General features: G+C 40.9%; 1 protein-coding gene across 1 annotated transcript; it reads left to right on the top strand.

Moving 5' to 3' along the window:
- Positions 1-10,886: 10,886 nt before the first annotated feature.
- LOC131355568 (protein translocase subunit SecA-like) lies at positions 10,887-19,681 on the top strand. Its single transcript, XM_058393929.1, has 4 exons — positions 10,887-10,991; positions 11,116-11,368; positions 16,485-16,738; positions 16,869-19,681. Exons 2-4 carry the CDS (start codon positions 11,146-11,148, stop codon positions 19,677-19,679), a joined length of 3,288 nt encoding a protein of 1,095 aa, XP_058249912.1. The 5' UTR covers positions 10,887-10,991; positions 11,116-11,145; the 3' UTR covers positions 19,680-19,681.
- The last annotated feature ends 13 nt before the right edge of the window (positions 19,682-19,694 follow it).

Raw genomic sequence — 19,694 nt, 5'->3', positions numbered from 1 at the left:
AGCATTGTTCCTCTCACACGCTCCTGCACACCCAACCTGGAACTACTGACCATCAAATGTCGTCCTTTTTATCTTCTTCGGGAGTTTACATCGGTCATAGTCAGCGCCGTTTATATTCCGCCTCAGGCGGACACGGGCACTGCTTTATGCGAGCTGCATGAAGCACTCATTCAACACCAGATACTACACCGGGACGCTGTGCTTATTGTGGCGGGGGACTTTAATAGTGCCAACCTCAAACGCACAGCGCCAAACTTTTACAAACACATCAGCTGCCCCACCAGGGGTGAAAGAACACTGGACCACTGCTACACTACAGTCAGAGACGGCTACAAGGCACAATCTCGCCCACCGTTTGGGAAATCCGACCACGCCGCCATCGTCCTCGTGCTGAAATATAAACAAAGGCTCAAGCAGGAAGTTCCGGCTCGGAGGGAGGTCTTACACTGGACGGACCAATCGGTGGCCGCTCTACAGGACGCTCTGGAGGACGCAGACTGGGACATGTTCCGGCGCAGCTCTGATGACGTCAACATGTTTAAGGAAGCGGTTGTGGGATTCATCGGGAAACTAGCGGATGACACAGTTCACAAGACTATCATCAAGACTTTCCCCAATCAGAAGCCCTGGGTGGATAAATCCGTCCGCGATGCTCTGAGATCCCACTCCGCTGCGTACAACACAGGGCTCGCCAGCGGAAACATGGACGAGTATAAAGCTGCATCCTACAGCGTGCGCAGAGTGGTGAAGGAGGCAAAGCAGTGCTATGGACAGAAACTAGAGTCACAATTTCAACAGAGTGGCTCTAGGAGTCTGTGGCAGGGACTAAGGACTATGACAGACTACAAAACACCATCTTCCAGATCGGTGAATGCGGACGCTTCTCTGGCAGACGAGCTAAACACCTTTTATGCTCGCTTCGAGGCTGCAGCTCAGAGCGCTAACGGCATTAGCAGTGCTAACAGCGCTACAGGCAGCACACACGAGGAGCATGCCGGAGAGGACTGCGCGTTCATAGTCTTGGAGCATGACGTGAGAAAGGCATTCAGGAGAGTGAACACCAGGAAGGCAGCAGGTCCAGATGGCATCATGGGTCGGGTCCTGAAGGCCTGTGCTGACCAGCTTGCTCCTGTGTTCACTGAGATTTTCAACCTCTCCCTGGAACAGTCTACAATCCCGACGTGCTTCAAACGTACACCATTGTTCCTGTCCCCAAGAAACCCCAGCCCACCTGCCTGAACGACTACCGTCCAGTGGCCCTGACCTCAGTGGTGATGAAGTGCTTTGAAAGACTCATCAGAGACTTCATCACTTCTTCCCTACCTGACACCTTGGACCCGCTACAGTTCGCGTACCGTCCCAACCGATCTACAGAGGACGCCATCGCAAAACTCCATCATGTAGCCCTGAGCCATCTGGACAGCAGAAGGGGGAATTATGTCAAAATGCTGTTTGTCGACTACAGTTCAGCGTTTAACACCATAATTCCCTCCATACTCACCACTAAGCTGGAGATCCTGGGCCTTAGCCCATCCCTGTGTCGGTGGATCTCCAACTTCCTGCAAGACAGACCTCAGGCAGTACGGGTGGGCAACCATGTCTCACCCTCAGCACTGGAGCCCCCCAGGGTTGTGTTCTGAGCCCCCTGCTGTACTCTCTGTACACCTTTGACTGTGTGGCCACTTCCAGCTCCACCAACATCGTGAAGTTTGTGGACGATACTGTGGTGGTGGGCCTGATCTCCAATAATGACGAGACGGCCTACCTAGAGGAGATTAAAAACCTGGAGACATGGTGCCAGGTCAACAATCTCCTCCTGAACGTCAGCAAGACTAAGGAGCTGATAGTGGACTTTAGCACAAAGCAGGAGAGGAATTACCAGCCCCTCACCATCAATGGGAGCCCAGTGGAGAGAGTGGACAGTTTCCGTTACCTAGGTGTTTACATCACGCAGGATCTGACATGGTCCTGTCACGTTAACACCCTGGTGAAGAAGGCCACCAGAACACTCACTCTCCCTGTGGTTTGACTTGCCACAATGATAGCATTTCTCTTTGGGTATTGCAGATTTCATGGACATTGCATTTACTTTTAGTGAGTTACTAAGGTGCTGCATTTCCCTCGACACAGCTTTCACTGACATCGCTATGTCCACGGATTTTTGATACGTGAGAGTCGTTTCAGTTAACAGTTTCCTTTGTTTCAACTTGCTGTTCAAACTACTAACCTGTCCCACAGTGCATCTATGTATTGATCAATACTGTCCCCCTCCTCTTGATTCCGTTTGTGAAATCTAAACCTTTCCACATTTACTATAAGGGTGAAATACGTCTGCAAGATATCCTCATAGTCCATAGTTTCTGGCTTAACTGGTGCAACAAGACAGTGTAGGAGTCTATACCTTGGTGCTTAATGACACTGAGGAACACTGCCACACGTTTTCCATCAGTAATGTCATTAGATTCAACAAAATGCTCAAACTGTTCTACATATGTGGACCAACTTTCCCGCTCTTCATTGAATGCTTCAATATGGCCACTAATTGCCATCTACAGTCCTTCACAGTTCACAGTACAGAGTGGGAACTTTATTTTTGTCGCCACTTGTTATACTTAGGCATCAATATACTGAAATATCACTTCAAATAATTAATTAATTACTTATTCCCATAATTCCATTACTCTGCAGCGATTTACGTGTTACTAATGCTCAGGGTGCGCAGCAGGGGCGTCGCTAGGGCTAATCATTCGGGGCTCGAGCACACACTCACACACACTCTCTCTCACACACACACACACACACTCACACACACTCTCTCTCTCACACACACACACACACACACACACACACTCTCTCTCTCTCTCTCTCACACACACACACACACACACACACACACACTCTCTCTCTCTCTCACACACACACACACACACACAAATGAGGTGTGTTTGACTTGAAGCAGCACTGCACAGAACGAGAGAGTGCACTCAAATATGCTCTAGAACCGCTCTCACTTTGATGTCATACACCAAAGTCGAACAATCCTATATACAGTAATCCCTCACACATCCGTGAAGTCACGTTCCAGGATCCATCGTGAATGAGGTTTCGTGGATGCTTGGTGAAGACACTAAAAATGCTAATACTGTACTGTAAATGTTTATTTTTAGAGTTTAAACCCTAAATATGACCCCAGTCATGCTCATGCTCAAAACATGTATACATGTTAACAATAAATGTTTGGCGTAAAAATAGAGTAGAGTATCGCCTGTATAAAAATCAAGGGAAAAATCACTGAGATCTTATTCACGTACGCACGTTTTGAACCGAGCACAAGGGGCAGGGAGATGAACCGTGACAAAGCGTCATAGCTACCAGCCAATCAGCAGCTAGGTAAGACTGTTAATGGTCTGTGATTGGCTATTTCCAACCATTCCAGCCAATAGCGTGTGGTAATGGCTGTACTGTTCGTACGTGATATCAGCAACGTTTCATATCATTAAAATAACATTTATATTTTATTTATATTAATATTTTGTTGATTTTACTTTTATATTTATATTACTAAATTAAGAAACTATTTTTTAAAACATAATTTCACATTAAAAAGCATGAAAATGTATAAATTGCCATGAAATTATCCGTGAACACTTTTGCAGGATTTTGTGAGGATTTCGCGGGGCTGCGAAAAATTCGCAGATGCAAATTAATTAGGTTCCAATGAAAATTTAGCGGAACCGTGAAGCCATGAATCTGCGAGGTATTACTGTAAACTCACATACCACGTGATTAAAATATCTTGCAGCCCTTGAACACAACAGCAATCAAAACATTTTAACTCAACTTCGTTGAACAAGAAGAAAGGAACTCTTTAGCTTTTTCAAAACCATCCCAACAAAACACACACTCAGGTGCAAATAACATATTTTACAAACCATAGCCTAACTTTTAATTTTTAATGTTAACACAGTTGATAAAAGTTGGCTAACCGATGTGTGTTGTGTCAAAAGGAGGCCCACTGTCTCTGATTCTGAAAACCCCTGACATATAGGACCCTTTTGAATATTACCCGGAATATTATTCCACACCCAAGACGTACAAAAGCCTTCTCAGCACTATAAATATTAGTATGGTAATTGACCATTTTACCCTTATAACTTGTGTGATCTGCACGGCACTGCTTCACACACAAGTTATAAAAGAGATATGGCATACCTGTGTGAGAGAGAAAATGTAATGAATTTAATGAACTTCTTTTTAGTAGCTGAAATGTCTGAAATGATGTGAGCAGTCAGAAAAGATGCGACTGAATATTTTATAAAGTTGCATACTATTTGCATTAATTATTAACCAGAATCAACCCATGCAGGCATGGGGGGAACATGCGAACTCCACACAGAAAGGCCGCTGCCCGTTCAAACCCGGAAATCAAACCCAGGACCTTCTTGCTGTGAGGCAACAGTGCTAACCACTAAGCCACCGTGCTGCCCTCAATGGGTACTAATCAACCGTTAAATAACAAAGTAAAAAAGAAATTAGGCTACAATATTTCACACCTCACAAGAAAAAGTCCATTTTATTACAGTCTGCCTTGAAAATGCTTTTTTAAGGATGTCCGTGACCAAATCGATTTCTTCTCCTCTGTCAGCCATTGTCAGTTAAAATATATATTTTTTATTTAGTTTGTGCAGTTCGCTGTCTCTGACTACTCCAATTAAAGGACGGGAAATTGCTGATGTAATCATATGCCTGCTAGATGGCCCCAGTGATGCCAACTCCAAATCTGATATATTAAAAATATTAAAATGCAAGTCAGAGATTCAGATCACTGCTGTTTAGGCCAGCAGAGAAGGCCTTACTGACCCTGACAGCCCACCACTGGTTTTAGCAGTTGGTAAAATAAGGTAGTCGGATTCAGCGACATTTTAGCTGCTTCACATGTGAACAGCGCGATCTTCTTTACCTCAGCTGACAAACTAAGTGCACAGTACTCCATTACGTAAAAGTACAGAAGTACTTGTTTTTAAAAGTACTTAAGTATCAAAAGTTTTTTAATTAAAACACTCCCACCATCCCCAACAAAGAAGTATGCATCTATGTGTGTCCATTCATGCAGTTTTGAATCAAGTGGTCTGTGTAATATTCTGATGCTTTGCGAAGAACCAATCAAATGTTATATAAAAGTCAGATACTGTCTTCCTATTGGCTACGGTAGGTGTCAGTCAATCTATGTAAATGAGTTTTATAAGTTTAGGTTGTGCACTGATGCACTTAATATGCATTTACACCATTCTCAAGGCTCCTCCCTCCTGCGTGCAATGTTTTATGGGCAATATTACCCGTTAGAGTGTGCATCGGTAGCACAAGCGATAGAGGGGTAGTAGTGGCTCAAGTGGTTAAGGCTCTGGGTCGTTGAATGGAAGATTGGGGGTGCGAGCCCCAGCACTGCCGAGCTACCACAGAAGAAAGAGTTTCCCTTTGCAGTAATGTATATGTGACAAATAAAATGGCATGCATGCATCAATCTGCACTTATAATTTCTCCCAGAAGTAGTTGACCATCTGGGAATTTTTGGAATACTCTTTTCAGCTTACTACAATTCTATTTTCGAAATACTATTTAGGACACATAGTATGAGAATTTGGACACAGCATACGTTTTTGTGTGTTAACTAACATCATTATCAATGTGTTGGTGGTGTATATGCAAAGCTATGGCAACTAGGCAAATGAATACATAAAAAAAAAAACATTTGCCTTACACACATGGGACAGGCAATATCCATTTCAAGCTTTTACCAGAAATTGAAAGTATACATACCTCAATATGCTTCTGCAGGTTGGATGGAGAGTTTTGTAGGCTGCCATGTGGTTTGTTTTCTCTAAACACAGCAAACATTTAAAAGGAAAAGAATCTTTACTCTTTTCTAAAAACTGGAACATACTGTCTAAGTATGGCCATGGATGCTGCACTGTGCCGATGATCTGTCTTCATCCATTTTGTCACCGATTGATCAGAGTTCAAAAAATGATGAAAAACCACTGAACTTCACTACACATGACACTACAAGAGAAAAAAAAACATAACTACTTTCTACTTAATGACCTGGACAGAAATGTAGTGGAGTAAAACGTACAATTTTAGACTTTTAAATGTAGTGAAGTTAAAGTAACAAGTTTCCAGAAACAATAATACTCAAGTAAAGTACATATACTCAAAAAGTGTACTTAAGTACAGTACTCAAGTAAATGTACTTCGTTACTGACCACCTCTGCCTCATTTCACTGTGTGGCTTTCTTCCTTCTAACCAGCATCTCTTCAATCAATCTGTTATATTTGTACTGTTATAATGTACTGTGTGCAGTAAAATCAGCACACCACAGCATTTTATGATTTCCATTCCCTTTGATACTTTATATCTTATCCTTTTTAAACCTTTCACAAGGATTGTAGAAGTTAATTATTAAGGTAGTCTGTGATCCTTCCCATAATTCTAACACCACTACCTCTAGTTCCTCATTCACCTCAGCTATTCTTTAACCAATGCCTTGTTTCAAATTCAAATTTTATTTGTCACAGAGATTTACATGCACAGTACGACATGCAGCGAAATGTTTTTTCACGACTGTCCAGCATGTAAACATTTATAAAAAGTGTGGGAGAGAGATCCATAAAAAAATTAAGATAAAAATAAAAACTAGAGTATCTTAAAAGTATAAAGTAGAAAATAAGTCAAATATAATATAGCTGCAAGCAGCAATGACGGGCCCTCGCACTATGGGCCATCACTACACGGTGCCGTCGCCACCCAGGTGCACCAGACACAGTGAGCACAGTGGGTACATGCATTAAAAGGGGAAATAACAAAAGGACAAGAGTGACAATTTGGGTGTACTGAAAGTGATCACAGCAAAGTCCACTGATGGCAACAAGAAAACTAACTCTCCGTCTAAACTATATAAGAAAGTGACAGTTTGGGTGTAATGAAACAGATCATAGCAATGTCCAGTGATGTCAAAAGGGACAATGACTCTCCCTCTAAACTATATTTCTATAACAGTTTATATATAGAGAGAGAGAGAGAGAGTCACCCAGGAAAAAATGTCTACTTTTTCTTTTCTTGAAGTCTATATATACATTTTTTGGCTGACTCTGTATATATAAATTGTGAACATGAAGCCATATTTAAAAAAATAAAAATGAAGTGGAAAGATCCTCTAGTGGACATAGTCTAGTACTGCAGGAGTCAGGTCAAAACCATGTCCAGTCAATGGACTGATAAACGTAAAAATTTGTTTTGAGCCGTTAAAGCGTCACAAAATCATGAAACTAAGCAGGATCACTCACAACCAGTTGTTCTTTCTATGTAAATTTTTTTTGAAATATTAGGGCTTTCCACTGTTAAGATATAAGAACATTAATTTTTTTCTATTATGTCCTCACCATAGCAACATCATTCACAATATCACAAATTCCTTCACAGTTTCACATCAGCCATGTCCTGACATTATTCTCACTGATTCTCAACCAAATCAGGTGAAAGAAAGGGAAAACATTAGAGATTTCAAAAAGTGACACACTTCCTGCTGCCAGTTGGTGGCGCTATGACTGACACTGACAGTGGTCATGTCCATGTGATCAGCTTTCTTCTCTTAACATAAAATTGAGGTTTGATGTACATCACACAATATACACTGAAGTTATTAGCCACTTCCTGTTTCCTTTTATTCGCCATAAGTTTAAGGGCTCCTCACGGCTGAACCGTTTGAGATCAAAAATCCCTCATCGACTTTAGATCCTCAATGTCTTCAGATCATATTGGACCCTGTTTGGTCAAAATCATACAAATCCCCTAGGAGGAGTATATCAAATTCCAATGTGTGTGTTTTTCAAACATCCCAAAATAACTGACTTCCTGTTAAGCAGATCCCATGACAGGTGGATGATCGTCATTTAGCTCAATGAGATCTAAATGTATACCGGCTCTCATGCATATACGTGCAAGTGAATATGAGCTGTGCAGCTATATTTCTGACAAAGTTCCAGGGGGCGCTGTGACAGCCCTGTGCCACGCCCGGGGACGAGCCACACTGGACTTTCTCATACCCTTGTACACTCTCTATGGGAAATATTTTGGAACATTAGGCCTTTCCCCTCGTAAGATATGAGAAGATTCATTTTCTTCTATTATGTTCTCATGTAAATCGTCGCCATAGTAACACGATTCAAGGTATCAAAAATTCCTTCACAGTTTCACATCAGCCATGTCCTGACATTATTCTGACTGATTTTGAACCAAATCAGGAGAAAGTAAGGGACAAAATATTACAGATTTCAAAAAGTGATACACTTCCTGCTGCCAGTTGGTGGCGCTATGACCGAGACTCACAGTTGTCATATCAGTGTGATCAGCGTTCAATGCTTAACATAATCCTAAGGTTTCATGTAGATCACTTAATGTACACAGAAGTTATTAGCCACTTCCTGTTTCGTTTTATTCGCCATAAGTTTAAGGGCTTCTCACGGCTGAACCGTTTGAGATCAAAAATCCCTCATCGACTTACATTATCAATGTCGAGATCATATTAGCCTGGGTTTGGTGGCGGTTGTATCAATGTCGAGATCATATTAGCCTGGGTTTGGTGGCGGTTGTATCAATGTGTTGATCATATTAGCCTGGGTTTGGTGGCGGTTGTATCAATGTCTTGAGATCATATTAGCCTGGGTTTGGTGCCGGTTGTATCAATGTGTTGATCATATTAGCCTGGGTTTGGTGGCGGTTGTATTAATATCTTGAGATCATATTAGCCTGGGTTTGGTGGCGGTTGTATTAATATCTTGAGATCATATTAGCCTGGGTTTGGTGGCGGTTGTATTAATATCTTGAGATCATATTAGCCTGGGTTTGGTGGCGGTTGTATTAATATCTTGAGATCATATTAGCCTGGGTTTGGTGGCGGTTGTATCAGTGTCTTGAGATCATATTAGCCTGGGTTTGGTGGCGGTTGTATCAGTGTCTTGAGATCATATTAGCCTGGGTTTGGTGGCGGTTGTATCAGTGTCTTGAGATCATATTAGCCTGGGTTTGGTGGCGGTTGTATTAATATCTTGAGATCATATTAGCCTGGGTTTGGTGGCGGTTGTATTAATATCTTGAGATCATATTAGCCTGGGTTTGGTGGCGGTTGTATCAGTGTCTTGAGATCATATTAGCCTGGGTTTGGTGGCGGTTGTATCAGTGTCTTGAGATCATATTAGCCTGGGTTTGGTGGCGGTTGTATCAGTGTCTTGAGATCATATTAGCCTGGGTTTGGTGGCGGTTGTATTAATATCTTGAGATCATATTAGCCTGGGTTTGGTGGCGGTTGTATTAATATCTTGAGATCATATTAGCCTGGGTTTGGTGGCGGTTGTATCAGTGTCTTGAGATCATATTAGCCTGGGTTTGGTGGCGGTTGTATCAGTGTCTTGAGATCATATTAGCCTGGGTTTGGTGGCGGTTGTATCAATTCCCTAGGAGGAGTATTTCACATTCCATTGGGTTCGTTTTGCAAACAACTCAGATTAACTCACTTCCTGTGGATTAGCCTTAATGACAGGCAGTGTGAAAGTTGTTCAGTTCAGTGAGATCTAAGTGTGGACCAAGTTCTACATGGATATGTGCAAGTGTGTATCAGCTATGCAGCAAGATGTTCCAGGGGGCTCTGTAACGGGTGTGTTACAGAGCCGAGCCACGGTGACGTCCTAATGGCCGCAGATTCCATCCTGTCTGCTGATTTTCAAGAGTTTTTGAGCATGTTAAGGGGTCCAAAATACCCCGAAAGGTTGAAAAAAAATAAACATAAAATTCTAATGAAAACAATAGGGCTTCCGCACGTACGGTGCAAGGCCTCTGGCCTCTGGCCTTGCTCCTTCAGTGCTTGGGCCCTAAATATAGATAAATAAAAATAGAATATAAATAAAGAAATAAAATATGAAAATAGGTGTAAGAATATGAACATATAGGTGTAAGTAGATATACTTATCTACTATATATATATATAAGGCTTTTGACCTGAGTTGAACACCAGTATTTTTGGAAGGCAATTAAAAATTTTGGGTTTAACTTCATGGCCATGATCCAGGTTTTATACAGTAACATTGAGAGCGTACTGAAAGTTAACGGTGGTTTATGTGTACATTTTGGCCGGGCAGAAGTGTATAGAGGTATTAGGCAGGGCTGCTCACTCTCTCAAGGACACTGCAACAGCTGGTGGAACTGACAGGACTTTACTCACCCAAATGATGGAGCAACACAAATAGGGGTGAAGTTTGTCTGTATGGCTCCACAGCTTTTACAGAGGTGGAGGTCTACACTTACATCTGAAGGGTGCATGCAGCTTAGGGACTACTTTACTGGGGAAGTCACCCCATAGGAAGGTGAACCCAATCCAGTCTCTGGCCTCTTTCTGGGAAAAACCAACAATATACCTCAACACAAGTCTTTACCAATTATGAGTAAAAGTGTTTAATATGAATTAGTTAGATAGGAGGTTAGACACGCCCTGTCACACTGTCCTTGGGCTGAACCTCTAGTATTAATGACTCACTACAATATAAAGTCTTACAGATTGAAAAAAACTAAACATTTTGAGTTTTGAAGGCAGTAGTGGAATGACTGTTCCTATCTGCTATAAACGTTTTGTAGACCTTTCACAACTTTACACATAATAAAAAATAGTTAAACTATATTGTGGTGTTGTGTGATAAATATGAAATTGCAATTTTAGAAAAAATAATAAACTTTAGGATTAACAGTAACTATGCAACACTCAGTATTTTACTATAACAGCAACACAAGTATTGTTTTATCTCTTATTTATTGCGGTCAATACTTTCATTTCAGAATGGGGTTCCTGGGAGGAGACATAACTGTCCACAATCAGACTCAGTACAAATGGACTGTCTGTATTGAGGTTAAGCACCCATGGCCTGTGCCTGACAAATATTGCAAAGTAATGCACACAGTCAATATATTCGCATAAGTTGTTATAAAATTTTAAAAATATTGTTTTCTGTTTGTTTCATGCATGTGAATATTAAGGCTTCAACATCATATATCTGTTTCTGTATGTTTAGTTCGTAGTTGACAGCTATGAAAATGGAGTTATGAAGTTAATTATACCCATGACCTTCCTCAAAACATTCTACATCAATGTGAAGTATGGAGATTGCTCAGAGAGTGACTGTTGCAAAAATCCACACTTGTGGTACGTGTTTAATCCAAAAGATGATCCATCTTTCACAATTCGAGAGAGTGGAGACCACCAGGAAATACATCTGGACTGCAACAGAAATTATGAGAAGAGGAAATCAACATGCCCAAATTATGGTATGTCATTTTTATAACATCTTATAAATCATGTTCTCTGAAGACACCATCCTGCTCTCTAGATTTGTCACTTATATTTTTGTCATGGCATAGTCACTCTGTTTCCTTTTTAATATCTCTGACTGTTTCCAGTTGCATTTAGGCTCATTTAGTATCTTAATTAAAAAAGCAGTTTTAACACAGGAACAAGCATTTTCATTTATTCATTCATTTATATTCTTCTTGTCTTTCTGATGGGCATTGGGGAGGTCACAGGCTGAGAAGGTTAGACTTCTCAATCACACATTATATATCCTGCTGAGGCTTTGATAGACATTCCCAAACCAGCTGTGAGAGATTCTCTCCAGCCAGTCCTGGGTTTGCCACAGGGTCACTGTCCAATGGGACTGTGTCTCATACAGCGCTATCAGGAGCCCACCATCATTTTAATGGCCTAAACCAATTAATCTTCTCTACCGAGCTTCTGATCCCATTACAGAGATTAATCCTGTGGAAGAACTTTAATTCCACCACCTTTATTTGTGACCTTAAGTACTGTCTCAGTGACTAGAATTGGAAGTTGCTCTTGTGACTGTTTACCTTTCATGTCTCTTATCTGTATTTTCTGGAACCCTTATCTTAAATCTGTTAATATAACCTTGGGGCTATCCTTCTCAACTGGCACTGTGCTGGTTAACCTTGGCTTTTTTTTACTGCTGATTTTTCTCCTGAGAAAAGAGGCTACAAGCTCAAATGGATGGTGCAGCCTCTCCTATTCTGAAAACTCTCAGAACCTGATGCCCTGGGCTCAAAGTGGGCTTCTAGCAGCTCCTCCAGGACCACTGAGAAAAGTCTCAAGAAGGGAAGCCACGGTCTGCAGGAAGGCCTCAGCTGCCTGGAACCATGCCCCAAGGATAGGTACAAGACTTGCAGAAATGGCTGCCATGTACACTTTCTATGTGGAGGGTGTTAGACCCTCAGAGATGGACAAATATATAATATTTATATATAGTATAAATTCCAGCACTATACCAACAAAGCTCTCTCCAAATAGGCCAGACCCTGAGTTTTCATATCTCGGAGTGAGGGTGGAGACTGTCAGGCTGACCACATCTGTTTCATGGTGTCCAGCCCTAGAGGGGCTGGAGGGGAGAGAGATAACCATAGGGGACAATGGGTCAACTCCTCGGAGGAGAACAAATCCACTTCTGCCCAGCCATATGTTTTCCACCACCTGCGGGTGGAGACACCATTCCCCAGGCCCCAGCCACAACAGGAAGTCTGCTCTTTGTTTTATCGTCCCAGGATGTAAATGTTCTGTGATGGTCTCTGCTGGTCTCTGCCTAGAGCAGGATCTGGGTGACCGGAACAGAGGAACTCAGCAAACACAGACCACCTTGATGATTGATGTAGCAAACCACTGTAGTGTTGTTTGTGCAGACTAACACATGGTAGATTCTGAGTTGTAGGAGAAAGTGTTTTAATGCACAGCCCTCATTTTGCAATTTAGTGGCAAAGTATGTGCCACATGAGATGAGTACCTTCCCACAACACATGCAGGGCAGCCATTAAGGACCAGAGGTTTCTGTTGAAAGAGCCTTGCGACAGCAACATGCCCTGAGATTGGGACCCAACTGGGGGGGGGGGGGCATCTCTATTCTGAGTTTCAAGAACATGAAGCCTCAAGTAGGCAAGCACAATATCTCAGAGTCGATGTATCTGAGATGTAATATCTCTACTATGATCCATCACGATTATAATTCCTACTCAGTCTAATCTGTAGTGACTTATTAACTCATCTTCTCCCTCTTCACCTTTCTTCACATTTTCTCCTCAATTAAAGACAGACGGTCACTGGGGCCAATGACCACTGAAGAATTTCAGATGGCCAGGGTAAACAATTGAGCCAAGTACAGTCTTGTCCATGACCTAGGCATGGAAAGGTCTGGGGAAAAAAGGGGAGCCTCCTACGTATGCCTCCTACTCCTGCCACATGGTGCAGGCACTTTCCTGCAAAATATAGCCAAGCGAAAGCAGACCTTGAAGAGAAGAAACCTCTCGTAATGTATGCAATCAGCTCCCTCAAGAGCCGAGCGTGCATACTGCTCTCCCAAACTGAAAATGCAGAGTGCGCATGTGATCTGCCATGCTATAGTGGGAGCAGAAAAGCTCAGATCTCTTAAATTGTCTGCTGGCCATAATGAAATACCCTAGTCTTTATATATCTTCTTTCACTCTAGTCTTAGACATACAAGAGAGACAATTTACACCAACATACACTGAGTGCTTACTAAAGACAAGAACCTAGAGAAATGTGATCCAGATGCCATTTTATGGTCTTGCTGGTGTGATTCGCCTCATCACATGATTTCTTTAAGCCAATAGAGCTTCAGACACTGTGAAGAGTTGTTCCCATAGCATCAAACCATGACACAGCACTGAGATCCCTCAAAAGGGAACATCTGTTATGTAAAATAACTTATTCAAAGCATAACTCAATAAAAACAAACTGCAACTTATACAATCCCTCTTATTTATTAGTTCATCTCCCTGTGTACTGCACACTGTATATGGCTACAATACCAGTGACTTGGACATCATTCAGTTGAATTCAATTTATTTGCATAGCATTTTTAACAAGAAACATTGTCTCAAACAGCTTTACAGAAGTCTAGAAAAACAGAAAAAAATCTTTTACAGGCTACATTAGCAAGTGTATAGATGATGTCACTGTCTCCAAGAACATCATTGCAGGAGGCAACCAGAATCCATGGCTCACTGCTGAAGTGCAGACTTTGTTCAGAATGAATGATGCTGCACTCAGATCTGGTGAAATAGTAGCACTAAGAACAACAAGGTCTAACATGCCTCGTGGTGATCTGAGTGGTAAAACACATTGTATGTGTCAGGGTCTTCTAAACATCATGAAATACAAGGCCATAATACACGCTGGCAGCTGTGATGAAGCATCCTTCCTAGATCTTCTGAATGAATTTTACACAGTGCACCATTTATGAGACATTTTGAGGTCTTTAAACCTCACTTGATTCTTACCAGTGTGCACATATTTTGATTTTTTTTTTTTTTAATTTACAAACTGGTCCACTGATGTATGCATGAATCAAAAGTCACCATCTAGATCTACAAACTGATGTCGGTCAGTCAAATAAGACCTGAGCCAGAAGAGGGCTGTTCCTTTAACACCAACATGTTCTAGCCTATTCAGTAGAACAGTGTGGTCAATGGTGTCAAAAGGTGCACTAAGATCCAGGAGACACAACCCTGATCAGAGGTCAGTAAAAGGTCATTGACTACTTTATCCAGTGCTGTCTCTGTGCTATGATGAAGCCTAATTGATCCTGATTGATACACTACATGTCTGAACATAACTGTTGTGCTACAACCTTTTCTATGGTCTTGGAGATAAAGGGCAGGTTTGATATTGGTCTACTGGGGTTTGATAACTGCTAATTTAATAGATTTAGGCACATAGCCAGGGCTAAGGGAAGAATTTATCATTTTTAAAAGGGTTTCAGTAGCTACTGGTAATATCTATTTAAAGAAACATTTAGGTAAGGATCTAGTATGCACATTCCTTCAAGACTCTAAGCAAACAATGCCTAAAGACTCACTTGTGAATCTTTTCACAAAACATTAGAATGAGCACTTCTAATGTTTAGTTGAATTATGTTTGTTATATTTATTAAATTTCATTTTTATGTTTTGATGAATATATTCTAAGCTAGCTCAGTGTTCTGATATTATACCTTAATGTAAACCAACGTGAATGAATGATGTAAAGGCTAAATATGCACTCTTCTGTTCAGATGCATAACTTCCTGAAGGTCAGAGATGTAAATGATGGACAGCAACAATTTTTTTTGTATAAAATATAGGTTGCGTGCAAATATTATCAAATGTTTACAAATATACAGCTCTGGGGAAAAAAAAACAAGAGCCCACTGCCCAATCTCCAGATGTGAACTCTACTGAAAACCTCTGGAATGTCATCAAGAGGAAGATGGATGGTCACAAACCATCAAGTAAAGCTGAGCTGTTTGCTTTTTTATAAAAAGAGTGGTATAAAGTTCCCCAACAGCAGTGTGAGAAACTGGTGGAGATCATGGAGCTAAAACTCATGCAGATCGGGGTTATTCCACCAAATACTGATCTCTTAATGTTATTTACACAAAGCATTAACACAATCTGTTTACAAATGATTTACATTTTGTTTTATTTGAGTTATTAAAGCTCTGTAATACTGCAGGATCTTGGGTTATTTTGATGTGATGTCATTTCCTTTAAATATACACTCTAAATAACAATAGTTATATTTTGAATTTAGGAGAAATATTGTCACAGTTCACAAAAAAATGAAACAAAACACTTCATCTCACCAACACATGACCCTGGAAGAAAAAAACACAAGAAACACATTATTTTGCAGTGGGCTCAGATTTTTTTTTCCAGAGTTGTATTTTCATATGGTGCATTATTGTGGCTAAGGGTTTGTGGTTGTCAGCAGTTGACGGATTATTGGCAGGTTGAACTGAACAAGTAATGTGTGATGATTATCACCTGTGTCTTGTTACTAAACTTTTACTTATTTGTGTTTCTCTAAGCTGTCACTGAAAGCACAAATAAATAAAATGGCCAGTTTCAGTTCATATTTATTGTTGAATGTCAATCACATGGCTGCCACATTTGAAAGACAAAAAGTCTTTATTTACTCCTTGTGTGTGACCTTTTTTTTGGAATTATCTTATTAGGAATTTGTGGTCAGAGCATAATGTCAATCATGATACAATGGCAGCTTGGCAGTGCCAATCCAGAGCCTTAAACACTTAATGAGGACTAGTTTGATTTACTGACCCATACTCACTTGGTTTAAACCACATTTATGTTCAATTAATTTTTTAAATAGTCAATATCATGCATTATTAAAGCTTTGGATAGCTTTGATATGACATACAGTAATTCTTATAAAAGCTAAGCATTATGAGCCATAGTCTCACACTGAGGTGTCTTTACTTTTAAACATACATAGGTTTTCTTCGTAAATAAACAGACACCTTTTTATTTGGTTTCTCAAGTTTTTAGAGTGATGGTAAATGTAGAGTATTTTACTCTCAACCAGGGAAAATTGAAGATGATGCGCGAGAGGAAGAAGAAAGAAAAAGACAAGAAAAAGAGGAGCAGAGGCGACAGGCCCAGCTTGAACGTGAAAAAAGAATCGAGGAACAGATTCAAAGGGAAAGTGAGCTTGCTGCTGAGAAACTTTCACAAGCCACAGAGACGCTCAAGCAGAAACAGAGGCTGAGAGGCCATGAGCTCCATCACCAAACTTATATAATGCAACAGACAATAAACACTGAAATTGAGAGAGATGAGGTAATGTAGATTTTTTTTAATTGATATTTGATTATTAGAGTCTAACAGGTTTTTTTGTTATATAATATAACATAAATGACTAGGCATTGTGCTTCAGCTGAGATCTGCTTAAGATATATATGTTTTACAGGTTGCAGAAATAGAGGAGAAATTCTCAGACCTCCTATGTGAATATCGAATCCTTGAAGAGGAAGACTCAGAGGAGACATTAGCAGGCAGGATGAAAACCCTGCAAAATGAGTTAATGGTGGAGTACTGTAAGAAACACAACCTGTCCAGCAGCTGTGTGTTTTCTTTCGACACTTCAGTTGGTTATGAGACTCTGCCTCTACAAGATAGACTGACAGTGCTTGAGGCAATAATGTATTTAGTTTTTGAGGAGGATGAAAATGACCACAAACATAAACACAACCGGGATTTCCTCTTGGATGTGCTGGAACTGTTGCAAGACGATCATCCGTCACTTGCCTTTAATCTTTTACAGAGCGTTCTTCAAACTGATATTCAACTTTCTACACAGAGTAAAGACATTCTGTGTCGGATTGCGTTCAACAACACATGGAAACTGCCAGAAATAACAGATTTCATGCGTTATGTTGTCGGGAAAGACAAAGATCACGTGCAGGCAATACTTCACATTGCACAGACCTACAAGCTGGAGTATGAGATTGTTCTCCATGCTTTAGATTCACCTGATCCACCCAGACGGCTGAAATGGCATGTTGACACAGAAAGAGACAAAAATGCTAATACTATTATTAGTGAAATGCGCAACTCAAACTATCCTGAGAATGTCCTGACAATACTAGAGGATGTTCTGGTATATCTGGAAATGGAGCTTCAAAAACACAAAAGAACTGATCTCCATAAAAATGAAATCCAGCATGTAAAGAAAATGGTTAAAGAACTGGATTTTACCAATCCAGACAGACAAGTTCTCAAAAGTGTACTAGTGCAAATGTCAGTCGCAGTAAAAATGTGCTCTGCTCTCACTATTCAAAGGGGTAAAGAGGAAATAGTCATTGAAGGATATCTTCCCAGATTAACTCAGCTTGCAACCTTGATGGTTTTCCTGCTTCCAAAATCAAAAACCAATACAGGTTGTCTCCTTGAAATTGGAACAGGTGAAGGGAAATCTTGTATCTTAGCCATGCTTGCTGTGATCCATGCCATTCGTGGTGTAAAGGTGGACATTGTGACAAGCTCTCCAATCCTCGCTTGCCGTGATTTAGAGGAATGGAGCAAACTTTACAACATGTTCGACATAACATCATCTGCTGTTCCTCCAATGCTGAATGATGTCTCATCTGAAGAACAAGATGATCTGACTCAGGAAGCATACAAACAAGATGTAGTGTACAGTACTGTTGGAACATTTGCAGCAGATACACTGAAACAAGAGTTTGAGAACAAAACATCTCGTGGAGACAGGAAGTTTGAGTTGGTCCTTGTGGATGAGGTTGACTACATGACTTTAGATAATGGAGTTCAAATAACATTTCTGTCCCATGAGTCCAGTGGCCTCCAACATTTGGAGCAAGTCCTAGCCAGCATCTGGGCCATTATATCTGCATGTCGACCAATTGAGGTAGAAGAAACTGGAGAGACCATGTGGACAACAAGAGTCCAGAATTTTCACACAGCTGCCCTGATAGCAATGATTGGTTCAGATACAAATGATACGTTTTCACCACTGGAAATTTTGTTGCCAGGTATTGAATTAGGCTTTTACTCAGAGGAAGATTTTGAAAATTTGAAGGTCTCTATTAATGAAGAAGGAGAAAAGGAACATGGGGCCATTGAAAATGAGGCATTAAAGACCATCATGGCTAAAACAGGAATAGAACAACAATATGACCTGCTCAAGGTTCTCGAGATGGGGATGGAGCACAAGGTGGCATTTAACTGTTATATTTATCAGTCAGAAACTAGAAAAGCCTTTCAATTTGGAGAGCAAAAGACAAAAACTGACCAAAACATCAACATGCTGCTACTCGAGAATGGAAAATCTTGTGAGATCTTGGCTGAAAATTTGCTCATTGAGGCCACCATTAGTGAGGTGAAATCCAAGATTAAATACTCTAAACAATGCAGTTCAGAAGAAGATAAAGAATCTCTTGTAATCCCTTCTTTCTTGGAGAAATACCTGGACAGTCAGCTGCCACTGTTTGTTGAGAATGCACTGAAGGCCATTCAGATGACCAAAGGCAGAGAGTACATGATTGAGAGATCTCTTAGTGCTCAGGGAATAGATGTTGATGAAGATGGTGAACACATGTACCATGCAATAATCCCAGTGGACTTTCAGGCCAGTGGAATGCTGGAGAAAAGAAAACGGTGGGGTGATGGACTACAACAATTTCTGGAGATGAAGCATCAGTTAACATTATCTCCATTATCAAATGTGACAAACTACATGTCAAATTCAAATTTCTTCAAAAGATATCTCAGAGGGAAAGGGATATTTGGTGTTTCTGGAACACTAGGGGGAGATGCAGACAAGGGTTTCCTGGCAAGGCATTACAAAACGGACAGCTATGTCATACCAGCTCATCAACGTCAAAAGGTTACTGAGCTGCCTGCAGTCCAGGTGAGAGGAGGTACGGAACAATGGATCCAAACTATTTGTGACACGGTCACAAGAGTCTCTAAACGAGGACAGGTGGTGTTAGTCGTGTGTGAGGACGTCAACACAGCAAATGCGCTCAATGACAAAATTGCAGCAGAAAATAAACATCCAGTTACCATGTACACGATGAGTGAGAGCCACAACATTGAGAACCAGGAGTTCAACAAGGGACAGATCATTATTTCCACTAACCTTGGAGGACGTGGGACAGACATTAAGGTCACAGAGGAGGTAAATCGCTGTGGCGGTCTCTTTGTGCTACTCACGTACTTCCCCAATAACCGAAGGGTCGAGAAACAAGTCTTTGGATGAACAGGTCGAAAAGGA

Source organism: Hemibagrus wyckioides, linkage group LG07, assembly GCF_019097595.1.
Source record: "Hemibagrus wyckioides isolate EC202008001 linkage group LG07, SWU_Hwy_1.0, whole genome shotgun sequence".
NCBI classification, from domain to species: domain Eukaryota; kingdom Metazoa; phylum Chordata; class Actinopteri; order Siluriformes; family Bagridae; genus Hemibagrus; species Hemibagrus wyckioides.
The sequence above is the reverse complement of the archived record's forward strand: the minus strand, read 5'-3'. Positions and strand labels throughout refer to the sequence as shown.

Coding starts and splice junctions, on each gene's coding strand:
- LOC131355568 (XM_058393929.1), top strand. CDS start 11,146: ATGAAGTTAATTATACCCATGACCTTCCTCAAAACATTCTACATCAAT. Junction 11,369..16,484: donor ATCAACATGCCCAAATTATG/GTATGTCATTTT, acceptor ACTCTCAACCAG/GGAAAATTGAAGATGATGCG. Junction 16,739..16,868: donor CTGAAATTGAGAGAGATGAG/GTAATGTAGATT, acceptor TATGTTTTACAG/GTTGCAGAAATAGAGGAGAA.